The sequence below is a fragment of the Lytechinus variegatus genome, chromosome 2 (assembly GCF_018143015.1).
Source record: "Lytechinus variegatus isolate NC3 chromosome 2, Lvar_3.0, whole genome shotgun sequence".
Lineage (NCBI taxonomy): Eukaryota > Metazoa > Echinodermata > Echinoidea > Temnopleuroida > Toxopneustidae > Lytechinus > Lytechinus variegatus.
In genome coordinates, this window is record NC_054741.1 from 80,951,275 (window position 1) to 80,978,872 (window position 27,598).

At 34.8% G+C, this 27,598-nt stretch overlaps 2 protein-coding genes across 4 annotated transcripts in view; both read left to right on the plus strand.

Moving 5' to 3' along the window:
- LOC121409222 (two pore calcium channel protein 1-like) overlaps positions 1 to 11,702 on the plus strand; it is a 50,200-nt gene extending 38,498 nt beyond the window's left edge. The window contains exons 15-23 of the mRNA XM_041601083.1: positions 807 to 878; positions 1,170 to 1,259; positions 3,117 to 3,208; positions 3,724 to 3,770; positions 4,167 to 4,235; positions 5,164 to 5,275; positions 6,141 to 6,256; positions 8,189 to 8,266; positions 9,882 to 11,702. Of these exons, the coding sequence (XP_041457017.1) occupies positions 807 to 878; positions 1,170 to 1,259; positions 3,117 to 3,208; positions 3,724 to 3,770; positions 4,167 to 4,235; positions 5,164 to 5,275; positions 6,141 to 6,256; positions 8,189 to 8,266; positions 9,882 to 10,229 (1,024 nt within the window). The 3' untranslated portion in view covers positions 10,230 to 11,702. The remainder of the gene's footprint in view (positions 1 to 806; positions 879 to 1,169; positions 1,260 to 3,116; positions 3,209 to 3,723; positions 3,771 to 4,166; positions 4,236 to 5,163; positions 5,276 to 6,140; positions 6,257 to 8,188; positions 8,267 to 9,881) is intronic.
- Positions 11,703 to 20,556: 8,854 nt separating this feature from the next.
- Positions 20,557 to 27,598, plus strand: part of LOC121409225 (syntaxin-like) — a 74,311-nt gene continuing 67,269 nt past the window's right edge. Inside the window, exons 1-3 of one of the 3 annotated variants that reach the window (XM_041601086.1) lie at positions 20,557 to 20,814; positions 26,488 to 26,565; positions 26,847 to 26,946. In XM_041601086.1, coding sequence (XP_041457020.1) covers positions 20,785 to 20,814; positions 26,488 to 26,565; positions 26,847 to 26,946 — 208 coding nt within the window. In that variant the 5' untranslated portion in view covers positions 20,557 to 20,784. The remainder of the gene's footprint in view (positions 20,815 to 26,487; positions 26,566 to 26,846; positions 26,947 to 27,598) is intronic. The other 2 variants (XM_041601087.1, XM_041601085.1) reach the window with 2 other exon arrangements.

Sequence of the window (27,598 nt, forward strand, 5' to 3'; positions counted from 1 at the left end):
ATGTGATTTTTGATGCACAAAGTTTCATATAAGCTTTGTACAACCCTATAGTTTATATCAAATTCCAGTCTTCTAGCAGATGGTCTAATTCCCAGATCACCTATTTTCTTGGCTACATCCATTCGTACTATTGTAATTTGGTCCCATAGTCATTTGGTCTAACTGCCGTCTAATGCCCATATAGTCTAACTTCACTTTGCCTACTTCTTTATTTGCACTCTGTCAATAAAAGTTTTGTTTATAACAGTCAATTGATCTTATCATATAGACTATACAGTGTTAGATAAAGTGGATATTAGACCAAATAGTTTTAGCTTAACTGGAACTTAGCCAAAATGGTAAATGGTTAAAATGGCCATAAGACTTTATGGTTAGTAGATAAATTGTTTGTAGATGAACTAGGACCCTGTGAAATGAGACAAACAGAGTGAAAAATAAGTGGTTGAAGACCAAGTTGCAATTAACTGGCATGACCATTCTTTAATACAGTGTTTAGACAAACCCCACCCATCTTCTGTTCCTGTTAAATTCCATCAACTTTGACTGAAATGCAGTTTAAAAAACAATTCCCTTGTAGGTCCATGAATACAGACACATGCCAACTTTATCATACATGTACCTTTCATTAATTGACCAAAGATGGCAGTAGTACACTTTGTCTTTGCATGTATGAGACTCCCTTTTGTAGAATTTAGCTCTGTTTTTTTGTGCAATATTGTTATTTCATTTGTTGCATTATAGCAAATAATAAACAGATATAATCATAACATGTGCATCTGTACGATTCATTGCTTCTTCTTTTTCAGAATATTCAAGATTAACAAGAGATATCGTGATGTATTTGGGACATTATATGAACTTACACCAAGGATGGCAAGGTTAGCTTTTCTTTTACTGACATGTAGAATTTAAGAGATGCAGAATGTACAGACAGAAATTTGGGGGTAAAAATAAGAGAAAGTTTTCTAGACAAGTTTTTATGTAATGCACAGTATTGAATATAGTATTAAGACAATGAAAAAATTGATTGAAAGAATAAAGTATGTCTGAATATCCAGATATATTCATAAGAAGTAAATACATATTACGTTAGTTAAATATTTCCAAAGTTGGAATGATTATAATACATACATGTATATAATGATTTATTGATATTTTTTCCCTGTCAGTGTTGGAGTCTGTCTGCTCATTATTTATTATTTCTATGCCATCATCGGTATGGAGTTCTTTGCTGAAACTAAACTAGAGAACTGTTGCAGGTCAGTATTTTTGTTTTATACTCTCAGCCTGTATTCAGAAGTCCAGATAAATTTGGCTGTGGTCTAACTCTGTCCAAAGATTATTGGAAGTCAGAAATATGAACAAAAATTCTCATTGTATTCTTGCAGACCTATGTAATAATTGAATAAATCAATCAGTTTTTTGGTGCCGCAAAATCATAAAATAGCCTTAATTGTTTACCTTGATAGCCAATCACAGCTGGTCATTTATGCAATTTTATTCTGATGAGTGCATGTCGAAAATCTTCAGTATGTCTGTTTTTAAGGCTATTTTACGGTCTTTGATATTTTTGTGGGACTAGTAATTGTAATATCAAGGGAGACCTGATATCAAACGTAAAAAGAGAATTTATACCGTGGATTCTATCTCCTTTTATTTTTATTTTTCACCCCCTTTCCCCTGAAAATGATTTATTTCACAATAACAAATGTATATAAAAGCTGTTCATGAAAAAGGTTGATACCAAATTTAAAAAATTTAGACATAGTGGAAAAAAATACTCCTTTTGATGGAAAAATAGAAGTCTTTGGAGATACAGAGTAAAAGTTGCTCTTCAAAAGGTTGGCAGCTTTGTTTTCATGTTTATTGTCTCTTTCTTCATGATTTAATGATGAATAAAACTATTTCATTTATCATTCCCTACAGTTATGAATGGTTATGAGTGTAAAATGAGCTGATCAATTAAACCTGTACGGTTAGAGCATTTTGTTGCAATACATTAGCTATCCATAGTTAAGTCATTAATCTAGATTTTTACTTTTGCTTCAATTTCAATACTTTCATTACGATGGACACACAATAGAGATGCCAAGTTCAAAGACCAGCTTTGCATGAGATTTTCTGTGAATCTGAGTGAGATCACAGACATTGTGTACAATGTATATGGGGATAGGCTGTGATAGTTGCGTGAGACAGAGATTTGAGGGGATGAACAAGAGTTCAAAATGCTTGAGTCCCACGCATAATGCGTGAGACTTGGTAGCTCTGACACAATGCATAATTGTTAATGGGCATTTCCAGCAAGCTGCAATAGATCAGTTTCTCAATACAATAATCAACATCTAATAGGATAATATAAAAAAACACTATCCACAGATTTATAAAAAATATGTTTGTTTGTGATTAAATCTCCATATTTCTTTAATGCTTCAATCCTACCTTATCTTGATTAAACAAAGCAAACTCATGAAATTTATTTTTATATCCTACATAGAGTATCCTTTATAGTGATTGGTTCAAGTAGCATCATGTGACCGAATATATTTCAACTATGATGTTGTGTGACGTCAGACCTCAATATATTTTTGGATATATCGAGGTCTGACGTCATTATTTCACAAAACTGGATATCTAGCTAAACTCTCGGGCGCACCGGCCAGCACGCTCTCTCTCCCGGGCAAGTCCAGCGATGCGTCCGCGCAGGCACTAATCTCCGTTCCGCTGAGCACGATGGCTCGGAGAAAAGTAGGTAATTCAACTCAAGTAACCGGACTTTGCAAGCTCAGCACATAGATTTTGGTTATAAATTATTCAAAGTAGAATATAAAACAAATATATCAGGTGTTTCATTCGAAAGCATAGTGGGAATTATTAATCCTTGGTTGAACTGGCAAAACTACTATATATAGTAATTGCCAGACCAACCTCAGATAAATAATTCCACTATACTTTCTCAAAGCCTGATATATTTATTTATTATTTGCTGTTATTCTGAAGCACATGCTGACATTGTGTGTTATGCATCATATGTGCTTTATAAAAACAGACTATTATTTACTTGTACTAGTGTTGTAATAATTATGATTATTATTTGCCATCAATTATTATTTTTTCAGGAATGACACTTTTGCAGATTACTATAGCAACTCTTCAAGATACAAGGACTATTTCTATTTAAACAACTTTGATGATATACTGAGGAGTTATGGTAATGTATAAATGATTATCAATGCCATGTAGACTATAAACTTGTGTAGGAATAGTAATGATGCAGTCATATTTCCCCTACAGCGGCTGTACGGCGAGTCAAAAACAGCCGTTTTGAAAGTTGTTGTACCAGCTACATATAGGTGGTTATTTGAATAAAAATGAATAAAATGGCCGTTTTCAACTCACCATATGGCTGCCATAGGGGGAAATGTTACTGTAGCATAATACTTAATCTTCATCTGCAGACCTCCTCTCTCTTATATACATGTTCCAATGAGAAACAAATTAGAAAACATTACAACTATATGTTTGCATGAAAAATTGGGTAAAGATCAGATTCTGAAAATAAAATTGCAAGTTACCATATAACTTTAAGAGCAAGCAAACATGGAAAATGCATGTTAAAAAGATAAAATGATGGGCCTGATATGTGTAACTTTGGTCTGATCTTGTTAAAGTGTTATCTGTAATTGTATCATCCTACATATATGTTTTTCTTCTTTTGCCTTGCAGTTACATTATTTGAATTGACTGTTGTCAACAATTGGCATATTATAATGGTGAGTGATGGCAATTTACTGAGATAATTTTCTATTTTTCTGTTCATTTTTTCTTGCAGCTTAGAGTAATTTAGCAATGTTTATTTGTCTATACTGTAACTTGATATAAAAAAGAATACATGTATTTATATTAGTTTTCCATAGTCATTTTCACCTATGATTTGTTAAAATGTAAATGCTCAATGGCAATTAGTAATCAATCATATTAAAGTACCATGCCGCAACTGCAGAGAATTATGAGTTTTCACTTTACAATTTTCACAAATTTCCAGTAAAGATTCATAACTGATTTATATTTCGAGTTTACTGGATGAATCATAACATTCATATATTTTCCATGTCTTGTTTCATAGATTTGGAATACAAATAAAAATCTCTCTTCTATTGTGTTTTTAGGGAGGATATGCATCTGTTGTATCAGAATGGAGCAGAATATACTTCTTTCTTTTCTACCTGTCTAGTATGGTAAGTAAATAAAAACATTATCACCAGATAATATTGTTTATTTAATGATCAACTTTAATTGTTGATCATGAACTCCATTGTGATGGTTTATAAAAGAAGATAGGACAAAGATATGGAGAGTGGAAGGTGATGATTGTAATGTGGTGATTATGATTACAATTCTTCAAGAAAAGAAATACCTGGACATTTACACCAAAGCGTCATCTCAAGGATTCTGATAACATTGCTTTGGCATTGGCCTTAGAGTGAGAAATAACCTTGGATGCAGGATATGATTCTTGTTAGAGAGTACATGTAGATGCTTCCAAACCAAAATGACCAAAATGCTTTTAATTTTAGGAGAATTTGTTCAGGCCTCTTAATACCTGATTATTATTTTCCACATTCATACCCACCCAAAACAGACTGTTTCAAATTCTCAGAATTATGAGTAGGCACTCTACAGTCTGATTAGCAGTCAAGGCATGCCACTTTCAAGTTTCCTACTGTGCGCGATGTACTCACTGGGACGGAACAGAAGTTAAAATTGCTTTCACAAAGAGAGAATACTTGGAAAAATACTGCAACAGTTTGTGTGATATTAAAACTATCTATTAATAAGTGGATATTACAAGGAACCTTGCTTTCACACTGTTAAAAATACCTGACTATGGCTGTAGATCATGGTAGATTTCTTGATTAGAAAATGACAAGTATTTTTGTTTTCGGATGGGTTGCAAGCAGTTAGTTTGGTATGAAAGTATCTTTATGGCTTATCGTCATTGTTATAGGTGTGTGACTTTCTACCAAGCCACATTTATCACAATACATTATGCTATTAACATCATTCCCCTCGTATTGTGAGCTTTAAGCAAGTACAGGAATTATTTGTAACCCAACTGCTCTAATCGATAAGGTTTCATGCTTTTATTTTGTATTCATCTTACAGGTAGTCGTAACCATAGTGATAGCATTCATCTTAGAAGCCTTTCTCTTCAGGATACAATATCATCAAAGAAAAGCAGAACAAACAGATGAGGATCTGACAGATGATGGTGAATGTAAGTCAATCATTTGATTTTGACCTCTTGGTGTTTGGCCTATATTCAAATAAGCACAGCAGCAAACATAGAATAAAATTGGTCCTGAGATCAATTTCAAAAGGTGCTTAGCTATCAATGATAAGATTTTGATTACCCGGTAGTTGATATGCCTCCACCCATCGTAGCTGGTGCAAGAATTATGTTTCGGGTTGTCCATCCGCCCATCCTGTTTTTGTTCAGATTGCGATAACTCAAGAACATTTGACGAATTGACTATCTATTGGATCATGTATGTGTATGGGAGTGACAATTAACTGATTTGTTTTCGGGTATGGATGTCAAAGGTACAAGGTCACAGAGGTCTTTATACATCTTAAATCACACTTTTATTGAGATTATTCAAGAACTCCTTGACTTGTGCTTTAAAAAATCACTGAACACCAAACTTTGATTATTCAATGGAACAACAGAAGTTAAAATGTAAAATATCTTATTTCACTTTTTATTTTACTAGTTTCGATACTGAGATTAAAGCGACTCATGAAAATTGGAATAAGTAATTCACACAAAAATTATGTAACCAAAAACATAGTGTGTATATAGGTTTTGTATTCATTCATTCAATTTACATTCAATTTTCAGTTCCAAAAATACCTTTTGGAATAAGCTTAGCCATAGGGTAATTACATTAAGTAAACATCTTTTTCCCAATTTTCACATCCATTTATGAACCTCAACTCAATGGCATTATAACTTTATAAATTATCAAGAAAACAGTGGCAAATCATTCAAACAATGAAATGGGTGGACATATTGATGGAATTGTCCCATGAATTACCATCTTTGGTATATGGATGACAATATAACTGTCTTCTTTCCCCAGCTGAATCTATTGTTGAAGTAGCGATGAGTCTGACTGCTGATGAAGTAGATGAATTCTTCCCCAGAGCTCGGGCTGACGTGAGTCTAGCTCTCCTGCTAGGAAACCTTCATAGAGGGGTAGGTTATTATTTATTGTTCAACCGTAAATCAGAGAGTGTGCTCAACTTGGTAGAGTTGTTCAATTGCTGATGTGGTTTACTGGGTACACCATATCTATTGGTTACAATGTTGGTTACAATGCAGCATATCACTGATTGGGCAATGAAACGTATCAAAATTTCAACTGTTACCAATTTGAATGAGACTCTACGATTACCGGGAATGGTGGCTCAGCGGTAGAGCGCCCACCTCATGAATGGAAGGTCATGGGTTCGATCCATGGCAGAGTCGTCCCACAGACTTGAAAAAAAAAGACTTTCTGCCTTCTTGTCAGGCACTCAAATTTCAAGAACGTAGAAGGGTGATAATAACATGTTATGCAGGGCCTTCCCTACCCTAGGTAAATAAGTGTTATTATCATTATCTTCTAGTAAATCCTTGTAGGGCTATTCAACATTTGGTAAGAAATTTGAATTGACTTCTTAAAACAACATTGTAGTGACAGCACTGTTTAGCTGAGAGCAGAATGTCAAGATGGCTATGTAGACATCACAAAACTGATAAAATCATGGATGGTCCATCTACAAGTACCTTGCAATTCAACAATTGATATAAGTCATTCTTAACAGGTAGCGTGAATGAAAGGCAGAGAGAATTCATGAAAGCAGCACTTCATAGGTGAAGGATTAAGAGCATTGTTGTTCATTGTGAATATACCACACAGAAGCATGATCCAGCTATTGTAGCTAAGGCTGAGTTACCTTTTGTATAGAGAGTGCTCAAATGATTAGAGAAGATGAGGGATTAATAACAGGAAGTTCTTTGTGAGCATCTCACAAATGCATGATCTCATTTCAAAAGATTTTGTAAGTGCATGTAGTCAAGATTTTTATTGACCCTGGACTTTTTCTGGTTAGAGTATTGCTGCTGAAAAGCCAGGAGGATTTGGAAAGACACAGCGTATTACACGTAGTTTAGAGATCAATAACAGGAATTTCGTTGAGAACATCATACAGAAGGCTTGCACTCTGTTACAGCAATTAAACTAGGATTATTTGTAACAGATACATGTACATAAGATGTTAGAGGAGCCCCCCCCCCCCCCGGATTTGCTTTACTTACCCCTCTCACTGCAATCCACATCCTGTTGGATTTATGGATTTATTTTCTTCGTTAAATGTACAGTTTTATACCTAATACTTGATTCAGTCAAGTTTGGGGGAGAAATTTTGTACTGAAAGTATGAACAAGGGTTTTGGAAGATTTTTATAATCACTGAAACTAGCTTCATGCTTCATGCTGAACAAGGTTCATGTACTCCAGTGCCAGTTAGCATTCTTTGATGATAAAGGAACTATGAATTCATGGGTTATTTTTATTTTTCAAGCCTTTTTAGTGTCAAATCAAGTTGCTTTTAGATGAATCATGATAAATAATTACTCTGACAGATGATGATGTTGGTATCATTTCTTTGATCAAACGAGATTTGCCACCTAGTGATTAGGTGTATTATAACATTCAGGTGTTTTGACAATAGCAAATACCAAGGCATATATGATTATTTACAAAGGCACAGCTTTCTTGGTTTTGGTTTTGATGGCTGATGCCCTGTGTTAGAAAATGGTTTTCAATCATTATGCTTTATATTTGAAGCAGAATAATTAAGAAGCAGACGATTTTGTGACATAAGATATGTTATTCTTTGATCTTCACAATTCCACACCCTTATAATGACCTCAATAACATTTAGAGACGCTCTCTACATGATATGAGCCATGTATCTCTGGAAATTAAGTGAAAAAAATGGAAATGATAAATAATTGACAATCAATTACATCATTGAATATGAATACACTTTCCCAAATACAATAGATGGAACTAAGATTACCAAACGTAAACCTGAAGTGATATTAATGTTACTGATTGTAATATTCTTTCTCCCTTTGTAAGGGTACAATAGCCTACAGAGGAACAAGACAGAGAACTAAAGCTGACCTAAGCAAGACAATGTATGCTGAGGAAGTCAAGGTAGTTTCCAAACACAAATTTCATAAATCTAAGAGCACATTTTGTTTCTTTCATCATGTGAAGTTTAAGGGGCTGCATCCTCCCCCTCCCCCATAAAACCCATTAAAAATATTCAGTTGTCCCTTTCTGAGCCTGTAAGCCTGTCAGTACATACATGTACCCTTATAAATTACGTTGACCTACTCTACAGTAGGAAAACAGCTTAGGAATCTGAACTGTTAATATAGTAGCTTGAAAAAAATAGATTAGCTTGATTCACTCTCCTTTATTAATTAATGAAAACCAAATTCTGAATTATATATTTCTGTTTCTTTTCTACTGGAAGGTGTTAAGGATCAGTGAATAAGTCCCCTAAAATTTCAACCCCTAGGTCCTGGGTTCATACCCCATTGTGTTAAGACAATTTTAAATATGGCTCTCTACAGTGCGTATCAAAAAAAAGTTTACACTTAGAAAAAATCCTGTAAAATTATATATTTGTAATATCCTGACGATTTTTCCACATTTTAGCATTGGTACAGATCCATTTAAGCAAATGACGATATAACTGTCGAAAAATATTTCCGCTTGAGTGAGCACCACTTACTTTTGAAAAGTTGGTGAAAAATGATTTGCGCAGAACTTTGAAATAGTTATGCGAATAAAAGTAGACCTTAATCATGAAGAACACGTGGAAATTAGTTAGTAAAATTGATTTGAAGATATCTTTTACCTTTTTAAACTTTTTTTCCTTGCCCAAACACTTCAAAGAGTGCATTGCGCCCCACCCCACTCCCCCACCATCGTGACGATATTTGCTTTACACTGAGCTGTGATTTACATGAAATGGCTTAGGCTTGATTTTCATTTTGTTAATCATTGCCAAGCTTGGGAAAAGTGTGGAGAAACAAGTATTAAATGAAAAATGAAATGTAAACCAACTTTAAATGATAAAAACTTAGTGAAAATGCTGGAGATGTCTGATATAAACTTTTGTTCAGATTCAGTTATGTCCTCAGATCCAGCTGGCTCAAAAAGGGTAAAGGTTGTGCTTACTAAGTGTTGAAATTTCAAATTTGGGCGGCAAAATTGTTACAAAATGCTTGAATGTATCCGTTTTATGTCAATTGGCTAAAAGTGCTAGGGAAATTTATGAGAAATGCTTCGCAGGGTAAGTTTGATTTCGCCCTTTCCCCTTGACACAGCGTGAAAACAAGCATTTCTGCGCAAACAGATTTCTGCGAGCTTTACAAAAATGGACAGTGCTCACTCAAGTGTAACATTCTGTCAAAATTTTTACTTTCATTGGATAGATGAGACCAAAACCCATAATTATATGTGAAAAAATTACCCACATGTTGTATATTTGTTAATTCCCATGGCTTTTTCAAAGTGTAAACTTTTTTTTGATACGCACTCTACAATCACATGTAGATGGGTACTGGCAGGAAGGCATTCTTTGATTAATGTAAGCACTGACATGTTTAGACCAAGTTCAGTAGCATCGTGAGTTCTTAGATTGGTGCACATGTGGGCTACCAAATACTGTAATAATTATTCAGCTTTCAATTTAGATCAAGTTTTAGTTCATGTAGGATCTTTAAAGAGTGGAAGGTTCCTTTCTTTGATGATACAGGAATGGATCAAGGAAGCGGACAGAGAACACCACCAGGACCTCCAGAACTTTGTCCGTCAGATGAGCCGTAATACCCTCCTCACGGAACTCGGTGATTCAACCAGCTCCACTCCAACTGATGATGGTACCACACCCACCGCTCCACCCACTGCCACACCCATCGTTCAACCCTCCTCCGCCACTGCCATGCCAGCAAGGATGAATCCATTTCTTGGGAGGCCCCAGCCGATGTCAACGCCCAACCACCATACCCCCACTAAGGGTAATCCCAGTATTAACAAGGAAGTGATGTCTGAACAGCAATATGATGATAGTGATGATGATGATATTCTTGGAGATGAATTATGAAATGACTCATCAACATCTCATCTGATCATCATTTAGAATCATTGTGTATTCAAGAAATAAAACAGATTTGATTATAACAATAGCTTGTAACATGCAATTAGTTACATGTTTAATCAAATATTACACTAAGAAAAGTTGATGAATAGAAAACAAAATCACGGTATATACAAGTAGGAGATTAATTTTTCATTTAGCTAATTGCTATCAGAACTGACTGCCTATGAGTATCAGATATCCAGTTGTTCTGGCATCAATGGAATGAACTTTTTAGATGTGCTATTATAAGTTTGTGTGAAAAGCTCTTGTGAATAAATATTGATAACTCTACTTCAAAGAGTTATGATCTCTGAAGCCAAAGTGTATTTGCAAGCAACCTCAGGCTGTAGGATATTGTAATCCTAAAACAATTTTCTGAAATAACTTTTTATTTTATGTGTTCATTGAAGTCAAAACATTGATTGATAACAACTCATAATGATGTACTAAAGAAAATATTGTATGTTCATTGAGAAAATTTCTAATAACCCTTTAATATGGTTTGATTTCAGTATAATTCACATTTTCCAACCTGATTTCACATGGGGATAGTTCTCAGTTGGGTAATCGAATGACTTCTGAATTCTGTAATTATCATTTTCATAGGGACTATCAAGCCCCCTATAGGAAACAGATAAATATTAGTGTATTTATAGTTGTCGATCAGTAGGAAAGGAATTCTTCTCATTTGATGTGGGTTGGAGTCATTCTCAATGTAATAGTGTAGATATATGGACTGCTATTAAAAGGCATCGGTCGTTTCTAGAGGCTCAAGGGCACCGCAGCACAACTATGACAGAGAGCATGGTCAGGCAGTGTGGTACTCGCAAGCAGAAAGAAATAACCAAGTCTGTACTATCAAAGCAGTCCGTATATCTTTTATAAAATTCAAATCTGTATTTTGATCCATCTCAATAGCACTGCTATGCTAAACATTGCCAATATATATATGTATGCGTGTCCAGAAGTTTATCAATCTCTTGTACATTTATAATCCGCATACCTGGCCAAATGAATATATCAAGGAGACCTAGGCCACATTGGATAATATTTACCATTATTGTAACTTTGCTGTCTAGTAGTAACTTCCACAGCAGCATGGTATTACACGTACATCAATTCAAACTCAAGGAAGTTATCATCGGATGGCAGTTTCCATAGTAACTACTAAGTTACAGTGCTCTGGTCCTGATAATACTAAATAATCACTGGTACTTTGTACATGTAGTCATTCCTGCTATATGTATAATCTCCGCAGAGAGTGGTTAATGTCTGCATTTGTCCATATTATGAAGTCCATTTTAAATTGGGCCATGGTCTTATTAACTTAATTATTGGGAAGCCAATAATGTCAACATTTTGTTTACATTGGGATATGGCATGCAAAGAACAATATAAGATGGTACCTTGAGAAGAAGATGACAAGTGAGCTCATGAAACGGTTGTAGAAGTGGGAAAGAAAAGCAGTCTGGGATTGATGGGCCACATGTTGAGGAGATGATGAATCTGTGAAAAGATGATGTGACCTGGAAGTAGATGGCATAAGAGGAAATGGAAGACCATAGATTACATGAGAAGATATGGTAAAAGAGGAAAGCAGTAAGGTCATCTGTACGAGGAGGACGTCCAGGAGAGAAAGATGAGGAAGGGGAGTGTCATCATTCCAAGAGAGTTGGTAAATGCTGACTGAAATAAAAATGATGATGATGATGATGAAGTAATGTATGTTTCTTATTTTACTCTGCTCTTTCCTGGTACTTCGATGATTAAGGAAGCTATTTTCTTATTGCCAGAAAGTTATGGATGAATTGATTATCAATTGAGCTGACAAAGTGAATGTGTCACAGTTGGCTCTCCATAGTTAAAACCACAACTTTAGAACAGGGTTTAAACTAAACCACAGTTTATAATGTGTTTCATTGTGTTTGACATGTCTGAATTCAGTGGCAAGTGTATTTATAAACACATTACCATCATGCTCTGTTTTAAGAACAGATGATTATAAGTTTTTGTTGATGCCATAATTACATGAACTACTTGTATCTGAATACCAATAAGAGTCTGAACTAGTGACATAATTAACCAGTGTAAGGATATTCTTGATCTGTAAATACATGAACAACTTATTTATTATTACAACTCAGAATATATTGTAGTTCCTAAGTACAACTTTTTGATAAGTAAACAACATTCATTACAGGAAAAACCAGCAGACTATTTCAGTGTACAGTGTATATACGAGCCTGAATTCTCATAGTACTTCATGTTGCAGCTTATTTTTCCTTTTGGGGCAAGAATCATTGTTTTAGGATTTTTTTATAGATGGTTTTCCCCCTTTTTCTATTATTTTTCATTAAGATTTCAGCCTTTTGATTATTGTGTGTATCAACATTGTTTCAAGTCAGTGGCATTAGAGTGTACACCTGTAACATAGAAGTCCAGGTTCATGTGATTTTTACACTGATGTGAACCCAACATTCAGTAAATACTAGCAAATACAGTATGCAAATTCTAGAATTTCACTTGTAAGTGACAGTGGCAATGCTGATAAGCTTTAATTTTGCTCAAAGTCTATCTCATCTTTCATATTAATAGTGCAATGCATGTCTGTTAAATGTTGTTTGTAATTTCTTATAATGTGAAAAGAGTGCAGTAAAACTCATTGTCTGTCTGTACGTGTCAAGCATCATAAAATAAGGAGATGCTGCTCTCTGAAGGTCATGTCACTTAACTGTCTGCCTCTGATCAGTTTTATCTGGTGGCGATTCAACAGCTGCTAATTCACATTTTTTTTCCTTGAACAGCAGAAAGAAAAGCTCTGTCTGTTGATATCTAGGATTCTAAGACAACTGCCCCAGTAGGATTACATTTAATAAAGTTATGATGGGAAGAGTTTCTTTTGGGTAAGGTCATCTATGGTAAGCAAGATATTCAAGGGAGTTTTCCACTGGGTGAGGTCGTGTGGTCTAGTGGTTACAGCATACATGATACAGTATTGTTCAATGTTTCATATGGCAGGGCCTCGAGTGTTTATTTGTTTCTGTATATGGACATACAAGTTGACCAAGTTCAATGTATCAGTTGTAAACATTTGTATACGCCCATGCTATGGGACGTATTATGGTATCATGCTCTGTGTCTGTCCGTTAACTTTTCCTTGTAAACGCGATAACTTCAGTTTAACTAAACCTAAGCTCATATATATGGTGTGTAGGATACTAGCATGGATCCCAGGAATTCTATTGATTTTGAGGTCAGAAGGTCAAAGGTGAAGTCGCCACCTTCCACTTTTCTTGCTTGACCAATTACTAAATTTTCCGCGTTACAGACGGGCGTATTATGGGCTCGCCTTAGCGACACTCTTGTTCTCTGATGTAAACACAATTCTTTGCCTAAGGATATTATGGAATTGCAAGAATATGCATCAGCAATATGTCAAAATAGTCATTTGTAGTTATGAAATAAGCATGAGTCTAATATCTTTATTTGATCCAAAGTTGCTGGATATATATTACCAAAACAAAAGAGGTATTTTTGGTGTAAAACTTTGTTTTCATGTCATCACAATGAAATGTGTCAAAATATTTGTGAAAATATTCATGCGTTATAACTACCAGCAATTAGTATAAAGAAAGACGTTTCAGAATTTTTTAAGGAAATGAGTATGCTAGTTTATTTATTTAGGTTTTCCAGAGTTATTGCAGAGTATCCAAAAAGAAATTCACTTGCTCATATCTGTTTTTTAAATTGTAAATAATTGCCCTATTTATCTCTTTGTAATTCAGAAGCCATATGGTATATTTAATTCTAACACACTGTAATGAATGGTATATCCATATGATAGTCATGTAGCATATATAATTGTTGCTAAACATATGATATTACAATAATGCCCCCTTTTCTTTTACTTTGAATGATAATATATCAAATGTAGGAAGTTGAACATACAAGAGAATCATGAAATGGTTAACAGGTGATGAGCAAGGCTGACGGCAATTCGTTGTATTGACAAGTTATGTAATATTACAAGGACACATGTATTAATATAAATGGGGTGGTATAGCTTGGAGACACAACCTTGTATTTCCATTTTACAGAAATTGTTTTGATAATAATATGCAACAACATTTATATGGTGTCTAATACAAATATTTCTTAGTGCTGCATATTATTACCCCCCCCCCCCCCCCCCCCCCGGGTTAGCAAAGCTGCCAGTTAGGTGCTTTGGTATTTGTCCAAAAGATAAATACATGATTATCTATCGTGTTATGCGTAAATCTAAAACATCTTCAGGGGCGGATCCAGCCTTCGCCAAAGGGGGGGGGGCAGATTTTTTTTCAGCCACATTTTCCCCGATCGGCTGCTCAAAGTTGATTTTTTTTGGAGGGGGGATTTGAAGGTGTAGTCCTAATAGTCACTTCTAAGCTTCATTCTTATAAATCAACATAAATATATAATCTAGTCTCATAAACTTGATTTAAATGAGCTTTTTTTTATTTCATTATTTTGTCCTAAAATTTAAACTTTCTGGGCAATGTTTGTGATCTTAAAAGAGGTGTGTATCCAACTAAATAATTACTGCAAGCTCAGAGCAGAAATTTTTAATATACATTTTGATCTGTTCAAAAATGGATCTGTTAACTGCTGCTTGCAGTTAGCCATGAAGATGTTACATATTTCAACAATCTAATGCACAAAATGCGAGCTGAAAATTTTGACATTTCTACCTGAAGAATGGAAATTCTAAGCACTTTTTGTAATGTTGAAAAGGATAAGTATGTAACTAAACAATTGATGCGAGGGCAAAGCACGAGCGGAAAATTTTGTGTTTTACACCTAAAAATGGGACCCTCTAGTCATGTTTTTAAAAATCAATTTGTAAATCAAACAAAATATGACAGTTTAATTTCCAAGCTTAAATATGTTTTGTATATTGACTTAAAAATTTGATATTTTGAGCTCCACATTGAGCAAGATATGTAAATCACCTAAAAGGCAATGCGAGAGCAAAGCGCGAGCAAAAAAAATTATATAGTCACATGAAAGATTTTTTTATTTTCCTAGTCTTCCCTCTTCTTGTTTTATTCTCTCGTCTTCCTCTTATGTTTCCCCTTTTTTTCTCTTCCCTTCTCTTCCCCCTTTTTTTTTGCTCCACCAATAGCGGGCCCCCTTGGATCCGCCTATGATCTTGTCTAAAAAAACTACTGGCATGGCATGATGTATAGTTTATATAGCATTGAAAATGCATATTCTGAATTACACTTTTAATTGATAAGCAGCAAACCCTTAAGCAAACTTACCAAAGTTAAAAGAAAAATTATAATGACAACCCAGTTTATTCCATACCCCTTCAAAATATGTCATAATGTCTAATCATTTTGACATTTACTTAAAAACATCAACAAAGCTTTAAAGATTGATTAAGAGAGAAAGGGTGAGTTATGAGAAAGAAACTTACACTTGAAATGTAATAGAATGTAGTGTGTAAAAGTTTGAAGATTCTATCTTTACACATTTTTGTTTACTTTGTTCGTTTCTTGTACTTTGTGTATCGTGGGTTGGCTCAAAACCTTATACTAGTATCTAGTTTCAAAAGTTTTAGGACAGTTCATAGATAGCTTGATTTTAGGGTTATGGCATAAGTGGCAAATTTGATTTGCATACTGAGAGTTCTCTGCAGGAATTGTTTTCAGCCAATATGAGTTTGCCACATTTCTAAAATACTGTTTTTTCTGAGCTGCTCTAATATTTTTAAGTTTTGAGATAGGTTTTGAACAGCCCTGCAACAATATGAAGTGATTCAAGCTATATTGATGCACTGCAAGTTTTATATTGTTTTATGTATATCATTTATATTTGGAGATTGTATATGATTTGATAATGTGAATATCAACATTTCAGATTGATTTATTTATGCTTCATAAGAGATACATTTATTTTTAGCATGATAATGCAAAATAAAGCTTAAAATACTATTTTAGTTTGTAACTCTTTTTAATTGATTGTAATTTGTATAAATGGTTCAAATTAGTGAACGCTTACAAAGAAAGATGAGGAGAAAATGGATGGGAAAGAGGGGGGAGGGGGTGAATTAGGCTAAAAGTGAATGAGACAAAGACAAAGATTTATCATTCTGTCTTTAAATATTGCTTGAATTGTAAAGCATTGTGTGAAAGAATGAGTTTTGTGGGTCAGGCATATTATGAAGAAGGATTTGCAATGGAAGGAAGATACAAGATGATTCCATTGAATAGACAATATTCATCATTCATTTTGAATGTTTGGCAAATGGCTTCCACTAGTTGATTGTGAGTTGCCCTAGTAAATCAACAGTCATATTGTTGTCAATAGCTGTTGTCCAATTTTCTTCTTGTAATTCCAGACCTTGGTAAAGTTCCATGATAACTTTAAACTTCTTCACACCTTTTGACAAGTGCAATTACGATTTCATCCGGTCTTTAGCACCAATGGAATATAATCCTAATCTTGCAAATATTCACCTCAGAAAATGTTGATTGGAATCGATAGAGAAAAATCAGACAAGCATGACACTAAGAATTTCATCAAAATCAGATGTAAAGTAAGAAAGGTATGATATTTCAAAGTTGCTTAATTTCACAAAACAGTTATATGCACATCATGGTCGGTATGCAAATGAGGAGACTGATGATGTCATCCACTCACTATTTCTTTTGCATTTATGAAATATTCTAAGTTTTTCCTCATTGTCAAGTGAAACAAATATTGAATCCTCCTTGCATATGTGGAATTAACATTGTTTCACTGCTATATGGTTCAATCAAGTTGATCCTTAAAGTCAAATCTGTAAAAAATGAAATCTTGATAAATTCAAACAATAAAAAACAAAAGAAGTAGTGAGGGACATCATCAACTCTCATTTGCATATCACCGAGTTGTGCACATCAATGTTTTGCGAAACTTTGAAATGTCATAACTTTTTTTATTATATATCCGATTTGGATGGTATTTTCAGCGTTCTGCTAGTCTGATTTTTCTCTATTTATTAAAATCAACATTTTTATAGGGTGAACTTGACAAGTTCAGAGGTGTCATAAATATTTAGTTAGGTTGTTGTCCCGGATCTTAACGCAAAGAGGGATTCGTGAAACGGTTAGCGGACAAGTAGCTCACTATCTCCGATTTAGTTAAAGGACAAGTCCACCCCAACATAAAGTTGATTTGAATAAAAAGAGGAAAATCCAACAAGCATAACACTGAAAATTTCATCAAAATCGGATGTAAAATATGAAAGTTATGACATTTAAAACTTTCGCTTAATTTCACAAAACAGTTATATGCACATCCTGGCTGGTATGCAAATGAGGACGTCATCCACTCACTGTTTATTTTGTATTGTATTATTTTCTCCTCATTGTCAAGTGATACAACGATTAATTCCTCCCTGAACATGTAGAATTAGTATTGTTTAATACTATATATTTTACTCAAGTTGGTCCTTATTGTCAAATGAAATATTTTATAATTCAAAAAATAAAAAACAAAATAAATAGTGAATAATGGACATCATCGACTGACTCACCTATTTGTGCATATCATTGTTTCGTGAAAAATAAGCGAAACTTTAAAATAACTTTCTTATTTTACATCCGATTTTGATGAAATTTTCAGCACTGTATAATCTAATTTGATTTTTCTCTTTTTATTCAAGTCAGCATTTATATAATTTAGACTTATAACGGTGTTGAGAAACGGGCCCCAGGTTAGATCGCTGGAGCCGGTCGTTGGATTCCAAGCTTGACAGCCTGCCAAAGCCAGGCCCGGTGGGATGCGTCCCTGACACTGATCATCAGTGGTCCCTGATAGGAAATTGGAATACTCATTTAGGTTGTATTGTATTCTACCATAGAGGGTGCTGTTTATAGATGACTACTTATGTGATGTTTGATGTTTCCACCAAAAAAAATATAACTTATCAATTTTGTTTTGTTGAATAACAGCACTACTAATATCATGGAGGTAGTAACGAACTCTCGGTTTGCAAGAAATCCTTATTGTGAATAGAATGCCTGATACCATAGGATGGTTACGAAATTATCAGTGGAAAACCGCATGGTCAATAAAATTACCACTTTCTTTTGTTATGTATCTTCATAAGGTAAATTATCTACACTACGATTAATAAATCGACCTTTAAAATTATGAATCGTTGTTTCAAATCTTTTCTTTTCACTTTGATTTTATTACGATTTTTTTTAGAAATTCATAGTAGAGTAATGAGTCAAAGTTTTGAAGGGGCAAAATGGGGAGAGCGCGCGGGGCTAATCAGCCCCATGTGCGAGTCCGCCCACCACGTAACTTCCCCTTTCCTGTGATTGGATAGAAGTTTTGTTGGTGATGTAATATCAACCTACCCAAAGGTAGCAAAGTACCTTGGTGATAGGTCATCTGCTCGGAATTCCATAAAACTAGGGTGACTCGTCCATTTCGATGACATTTTGTAAAAAAAAATTGTTCACATTCCTAGTATTTTATCTATATAGACAGTCATAAACGCAGGTATAATGTTATTTTGGGGGGTTAGAAAATTTTGATATTTGCTTACTGAAATATGCCTTTTGATACTTTAACATAATTATGTTGTACATTTTGCGAAAAAGGAGGTAAAAGAAAATGGCTGCCCAGTGGTGTCTCCGCCCTACTTTTATCTACACATAGACCAATAGGCCTACAAAAATATCGTTATATGAACATGATATGGCATGCAAGAACAGGGGTGGATCCAGCCTTCGCCAATAGGGGGGGGGCAGAATATGTTTTCAGCCATATTTCCCCTAATTCGGCCGTTTGAAGTTGATTTTTATTCTTTGAAGGGGTAATCCTAATAGTCACTTCTTAGCTTTATTCTTTTAAATCAACATAAATATTTTATAATCTCATAATCCTTATTCAAAGAGCGCGAAGCGCGAGTTAATTTTTTTCCTTTTGAAACTTCATGTATTTTTTTACAAGATTCTGGGCAATATTTGTGATTCTGAACAGAAATGTGTAATGTTCTTTTTACTCTGATCGAAAAATGGCCCGTTAAGCACTGCTTGCAGTTAGACATGAAGACGTTACATATTTCAACAATCAAATAATGGGAGCGCAAAGCGCGAGCTGAACATTTTCTTACATTTCTACCGAAAGAATGGAAATTCCAAACACTTTTTGTAATCGTGAACAGGATAGGTATATAACTAAACAATAGAAAATTGATGGAGCGCGAGCGGTAAAATTCGAGATTTAGACCTAAAAACAGGACACTCTCTTCATGTTTTGTATATCATGAAAAGGATTAGTAATTTGGGATCTTCCTAAATTAATAATGCAAGCACAAAGCGCGAGCTGAAAATCATTTCTACCAAAATGATGGAAATTCCAAGCACTTTTTGTAATCGTGAACAGGATAGGTATAACTAAACAATAGAAAATTGATGGAGTGCGAGCGGCAAAATTCGAGATTTAGACCTAAAAACGGGACACTCTCTTCATGTTTTGTAAATCATGAAAAGGATTAGTAATTGGGGATCTTCCTACATTTATAATGCGAGCGCTAAGCGCGAGCTGAAAATGTTTGACATTTCTACCAAAATAATGGAAATTCCAAGCACTTTTTTGTAATCGTGAACAGGATCATAGGTATATAAATGTGGAGGTGCCGTGGCCGAGTGGTCTAAGGCGCCTGGCTATACATGGAAAATCCGGGGTTCGATCCCCGGCCGCGGCACCTCATGCCCGTGAGCAAGGCATTTAATCTACAATGCTCTGGTAACTAGGTGTGCACTTGTTTAAGAAAAATAATAAAAAAATAAATATGATAAATATAAACTTTAGACCTGCATACCCTTAATCATGACTGTTTAGTAAATCATGAAAAGGATGAGTAGGGCTTAATAGGGGATCATCCTATAATTATATACATTAATGATTAATAATGTATTTCATTATATGAAATTAGGTTTATTTTTCTTCTTCCTCCTCTTTCTTCTTTGAGTCCTCCTCCCCCTCCTCCTCCTTCTCTTCTTCTTCTTTTTCTTATTCAAAGTCTTTTAAACAATACTTTGAATACAAGATTTGTAATTATATAATTTTCATTTTAGCTGTGACGTTATGTGCTTGGAAACTGGGAGTTCCAGAGAGTGACTCTATTGTATATGGCGAGTTCAACGTGAAGATAAAAATCTGAGGATAATCTCTAAAACGGCAATGCAGTAAAGTAGCCCGAACTCTGTTCGCTTATCCCGGGATCGTCTTCGCGATAATATACAATGCGTATGGTCAGCGATCAATTGTGCTTCAGCAAAATTTCATTGACTTGCGTGTAATCTTACTTACATTGACTTTGCACGTAAGTCAATGAATGGACTCAATTCAACGAACTAAGATTTTTCTTCTTCTTGGATTATTTGGATTTACACGCACCGCAGCGATATTTTGTCTCAATTCAGGAATACTTACGTAGACGATTGGATTTATTCAGAGAAGTTTTACTTTCAGAATGAGAGATCGTTTAGGGTCGTTGAAAAGGGTAAGTAAACAGTGAAATGACCGGTACGGAGACTTTTGTCAATTTGTGATGATCGTTTCGTCCAATGACACCCCTGTAAATGACACATTTTTTTCATATTATAATCGGTATGAATAAAATGAGATATAAGCCAGATGAATTTCACACATGACTACATACGTGTATCCGAATTAACCCCATTTTAGGATGTTTCTATTAATCGAAAAATGTGTTTATTTTAAGGTGTTTATTTTTTCGTTTCGTTCAGTTGAAGCGACCCCACCCACTAGTCGAACACACTGTGTATCCTCTCGCCTGCGCCGCCGGTGCAGGGTCACTCACTCATCGCCGATCGATGAGGTGTCGTGCCTTGGGGCGTTAGTAATATGAGGTCATTTATCTTTAAAATATGTCATCTTATCTTTCAAAATGAATAGATATTCAGAGATATTTTTTTATCTCAGATAAAATATGAAATTTTACCTTAAATGAATTTTTATCTTTCTTGAAATGTGACTATCGTGAGTAGACTAACGTTGTTGTACGGTTAGGCCTATATGGTAGTGGGTCGTATTACCGAACACTTTTCATGAATTTGATCATATCAAACACATTATTCCAATAAAATTCACCAAACTTTCACCATAAATACACAAATACCTACAATATATATAATCTGCAATAATGAACCTATTTAGTAATATATAAATATGTAAAAATTTTGCCGAAATTGTTTTTCATTTTTACGACATCAGCTTCCAATCGGACCTCTCTTCGCAAGTGAAATATTTTGGTCACTTGAAAAAGGTATCGTATTACCGAACGTGTGTTTTCTATGGGAAAAGTTGGGAAAACAACAAAGTCACTGATGAGCTATTTTGACCGTATTTTATTGTTTTGATGATATAAAGACTTCAAAATTATGTTTTTGATCATTTTTGATCATTTTTCTATTCAAGTTCACTTTGAAAGGATGTTGCAAAGTTTTGAGCGTATTTCATTATTTTCTGACGCATATGATGAGCGCGTTCGGTAATACAAGGCCGGTCGGTAATACAATCACTCACTATACTAACTGTACGTATGTAACGTAGACCAGTCATTCAATGAACAAGGAAAATCTTGTTTTCTGATAAATATAAATGCCAGTTTTGGTGACAATTTCAAAATGAGTTCGTACAGTTTGCTAAGTTACAGCCACCCTTACTTAGCAAGCAATGCATGGCCAAACAATCAAGTTAAAATAAAATTAGCTATTTTTGATTGACTGCTGGAGCCAAGTTTGATGAAGCAGTGTTTTAATTTTATGTAAATTTGAATAACTTTATTGTCTTAACATGGTCCGTACAGCCGGCAGCCGTCTGTTTGGAGGAGTTTTTTAACATTTTTTTTTTTATTTCTCCTCGTACACAGACAGCTCGCTATCGTGTAACCCAGGGAGTCCAGGAGCTTACCGTGTAATTGACCATACTCACGGGACTAGCATGAAGTATGGTCAAAATAATTATCTGATTAAATAGTTAAAATAGAAAATAAGCACTTAACACGATGGATGAAGGTCTAACGAGTGGCAGTTTCCTGACATCTGAGCACAAATTGGAACCTCAAAAAAACGAAAAGTTCTCTCCTACCCCGTCTCGATCGGCCATTTTTGTGATGAATCGTAACAAAATGGCCGATCGAGACTGGGGTAGAAGGAGATAAATTTTCGGTTTTTTGAGGTTCCAGTTTGTGCCCAGATGTCAGGAAACTGTCACTCGTTAGACCTTCATCCATATAATGGTGGTAAGTGCTTAATTTCTATTTTAACTATTTATTCGGAGAATTATTTTGACCATACTTCATGCTAGTCCCGTGAGTATGGTCAATTACACGGTAAGCTCCTGGGCTCCCGCCCGTGTTAGCTGGGTTAGCTATCGTGCAGCCACCATTAGGGGACTTGCAATGCTAAATCCCCCGTCGGGGCTCTTCAATTTTTGTCTTTAATGAATAAAAATTTTGAAAATTAATGAGACCGGAATGCAAATAAATATTACCTCTTGGCATTAATTGCCAAAAAACGGGGAAAAATCAAGTTAAAAGGAACAAAAACAGTGACTTACCTCAGCTGTCGCGCAAATTCACTTCCCCGTTTTATCCGATCTTAATACATAAACATATGGCCATTGATTGAGTCCCCTGTACAGATCGCGCTAGAACTTCGGTCTCTGTATTTGGTGAGTGAAGCCAACGGAGTTCAGCTGAACAACCAACATAACAGAGACCGAAGCTTTTGGTCTAGGCACGGATTTGACCGGCCTTTATTGCGCACAAGGTCGCCAAAAATGGTGTTAAGCGTCCAAGTCAATGTTTTTGGGTGCATGTTTGGAGGCTCATAACTTCAAAGTCAATTAGCTTGGAACCCAATATCATGGATATTTCAAGACTAAGACTTGCTCAACAGACCTACAAAAAATTGGCCCTACCATGTGCATCAATTTTTTGTATGGCGCCCTCAAATTTTGATTTTTTTCTAAAAGTTGCCAAGTTCAGGGTCATGAATCACCCCTCGTCTCATCCAGGTGCAACCCCAAGTTTAGGCAGGAATAACCGTCATTTCTGGGGATTTATTCAACAATTTCTGACATTTTACTAGAGGAGCCAACGTAGTTCAGCGGAACAACCAAAATACAGAGACTGAAGCTTTTGGTCGACCCCAATTTCTGTATACTGATAGATATTTACCTATTTTTTCATGGGATACATGTACTTGAATTTTTTTGTGACCGAAATGTTTAATAGCTGTTTTACGCATTCGAAAATGGTCGTAAACACCCCAAAATCAATGTAAAACGATACAAGTTTTCAGCACATTTCAAATTGGGATAAATGAAAAATGAAAAGCGAGCAATCATTAGTATTGTCTGTAATGGTAGTCTGTAATTAGTACTAAAAGGATATGCATCACAAATACATGTAGTTTGTATTATTGGCAATGACCTTGACAACTACAGCTGAAAATCATAAAAAACAATAAATCGGGTCAATTTTACGTGATAGGGCGTTAAAATGTGTTTACACCCACTTTCACTTGTGTGTCATTTCAATACTAATGGTGACTTAAAGTGATAATTGCAAATCATGCTCTTTCTGGTTCTATTCTACGCTCCAAATAATACATTAAGTCATATCGTTATCTTTTGACCTTGACATTGATCTAAAAATAGCTATAAATGCCCTGACATTACCATATTCACAACACATGTGACCTTTCAAAATTGATTTTCTCACAGACTGAATGCCTGATCATATGGATATTTGCAGTATTGGTAGTCCATAATGAGTACTTGGAAGATATAGTATTAATTAATTGTTCTAACATGACAATCAACCTTGAAAATACAGCTGAAATTCACACACAAAATCAATAATCTGCCAATATCCCATTATAGGTTATTTACACTGACTTTCACTTTTGTCTCATTTCAATACTAATTGTGACTTTTAGCTGATAATTGCAAATCATGTTCCTTTCTTGTTCAATTTTAAGCTACAAATAATACATAAAGTCATATATTTATATTTTGACATTGATCTAAAAATAGCTGGAAATGCCTTAAAAATTGGTATATTCACATTTAAAGGATAAAAATAAAAGATAAAATAAAAATAAAGAAAATTCAGACAAAATTAAGAGGTGATCTGTCATAAACAGACAACCTATAAAATAGAGTAAAATTCACCAAGTAACATGCAGAAAATTTCATCAAAATCTGTGAAGAAATAATGAAGTTATGGAATTTTGATATGCGGGCTAGATGGGATGTATTATGGTATCACGCTAGGTGTCTGTCTGTCTGTCCGTCCATTAACTTTTCCTTGTAAACGTGATCCTATCGATTTTGAGGTCAAAAGGTCAAAGGTCAAGGTCACAGTGGCATGCTTTCATCTAACCTTTCTGCAGTCCTTGTAAATGCGATAAAGTCAGTTTACCGGTAACTAAACCTAGGCTCATATGATTTGGTTTGTATGATACTAGCATGGATCCCATGAAGCCTATTGATTTTGAGGTCAAAAGGTCAAGTTCACAGTAAAGTGTTTTCATCTTTCCTTTCTGCAGTCCTTGTAAACACGATGACTTAAGTTTAACTTAACATAGGCTCATACATGTATAATTTGGTGTGTATGATACTAGCATCCATGGATCCCAGAAAGCCTATTGATTTTGAGGCCAAAAGATCAAGATCACAGTGACATGTTTTCATCTTACCCTTCTGAAGTCCTTGTTAACACGATAACTTTAATAATTGAACTAAACCTCGGCTCATATAATTTGGTGTGTTTGATACTAGCATACATGTACATGTAGATCTCAGCAATTCTATTGATTTTGAGGTCAGAAGGTCAAAGGTGAAGTCGCCACCTTCCACTTTTCTTGCTTGTCCATTAACTCCATTTTCCATGTTACACTTACACTTACAGGCATGCGTATTATGTGCTCGCCTTAGCGACACTCTTGTTATCTACATGTACATGTATAGGCCTACACGATAGTGAGTCAAGTAGGCAAATACATGTAGATATTGTACTCAAGTACAGTCATTGTCATACCTGCTATCAATTGTAGGCCTACAATGTCCAGTTATTATCATCTGAATTGTACATGTAGGCCTGCATTGTACATGTACATTATGTACAATGTCAGATTTACATGTAAGTAGTGTCCTAGCACAGTCTGTGCATGACATTGTAAACATTCAAATTGATAGTAAAGGCAACTATTTAAAATTTTGATTCTTTTTAAATGGCATACATTTACTGTACAGTTGGACCTACATTTAATGTCAAATGTAAATTTACAGAATAAAAAATTAATACCCTCCCTTCAACTCCAATCTCTTCACTAATTAAACATGCTAGTCATGCCAAATACACTCTACATGTATGGAGGCTGGTTGCCAAGGAAATGTTGGTAAACTATTTGTTAAATCACCCATTACTGAAGGCTGTACATGTATGAATAGATTGTTCATGATATTAAAGCAACTCGAGGGAGTCATTACTTAGGTACATGTATTTGTATTTTCTGTTCTTGTGCATTGTACCATGTACATGTACAAAAATATGCCAGCCATTCCAAACTAGACACCCTACATGTACAGTGTATGCTTCAAATTTCAAGTTATACCAATCAATGAAGAATAAATTGGCTAGGTACATGTCCAAGAGGTGTAAATCTACATGTAAGATTTCACTGCCTTTCACCCACAAATTACCAAGTTACACAATCCTATTAAAAGAGATGTCAAATTTGCAAAGTATAAATATTCTTTTGTCAGTAAATACATATTATTTTGAATGCTGTCTAATCTTAGAGCCATTTTAACACATCACTTTGCTTTTTGCACTTTTATCACCCGAGTTTGCTAATATTTCAAGTTGAAAACACCCTTGAAATGTGTCACGCGAGTCACAAAAATACACCCATATTTCAATTTAGGTAGTGTAACTTTGATAAAAAGAAAGGAGGAGCATAAGGTCCTCCTATAAAGTCAATCCAGCACTTGTGATCCCATATCTCCTTGTTACTTCACACAAGGTATAACATAAGGCTGAACACAATTTGATTTCAGCCCCTCCCCCATGAATCACTATGTATGATTTAACTTTGCATACCAATTTTATGGTAATATTTTGTGTCTTTATTAATTTTAGAATGAGGAAGATGATGTGGGCCCAGAGGTCGCGGTCAATGTGGAGTCAGAGAAGTTCATGGAAGAGTTCTTTGAACAGGTAAGCTTAATGCTAGTTTTGTACTTTTTTTAAAATAATGATTAGGCATGGGGTTGATGATGCACTGTAGTAGACATACATCCATGACTGAATTACCGTAAAATATTAGCTATCGATGAGCGAAATATCACCAAAATGTGAAATCCTCCGAACATGTTTCTTTCTGCAAATTTTGGACATTTATAGTATTTATATTCCCAGACCTACATTGGTTACTAAACTTAATCATTCTTTATTTTTAATTTTCGTCTGAATTATTTGATTTATTATCAATTGTGTAGGTGGAAGAGGTGAGAAATAATATTGACAAGATCTCTAAGAATGTGGATGAAGTAAAGAAGAAGCACAGTGATATCCTGTCAGCACCACAAGCAGATGAAAGTAAGTCCTTCATACTCTATGTTAATTCAAAGAAAACATTTGAAACAAGTTCAGTAGATATTTGCAGAACATTTCATAACAATCTCTGTGTTTTGGAAGAAAATAGTGTTGACAACTGGGGGTGAATTTACGGTTCCATGACATTTGCTCTGGAGACAATTACTCTGAGCACTGCAAATTCCACACGTTAATGGAATGAGTCGAATGACCATCTTCAACCATGGATTATTTCAACGCTATTCCCTACCCTGATCCTAATCTTAAACTTAACATAAAACCCTTTAGCATCCCTAACCCTATATTTTTATAGACGAAATAAAGCCTGGAGCAATTGTCGCCGGAGCAAATGTTGTGTCACATCTACACAGAGAATACAAGTATAGGCTTTGCCTCTATGGGGATGTTGGCATCAAGTTTTGCCAATAGATCGTACATCTTGTTCTATTCTAAATGGGATATGGACTAGCCTATTTTGCCAACAATTAAGCACATGTACATGTAAGTATAGAATCTCCCATCTAACCATACCAAAGTACATTATGTTCATCATAATTTACAACATAGGCCTGTACTGTATGTACAAATGTACGTGTAGTTGTCTGTGTTTCTGTTGTCAAGTTTATTGTTTACATGTACATGTAGGTCTATTTTT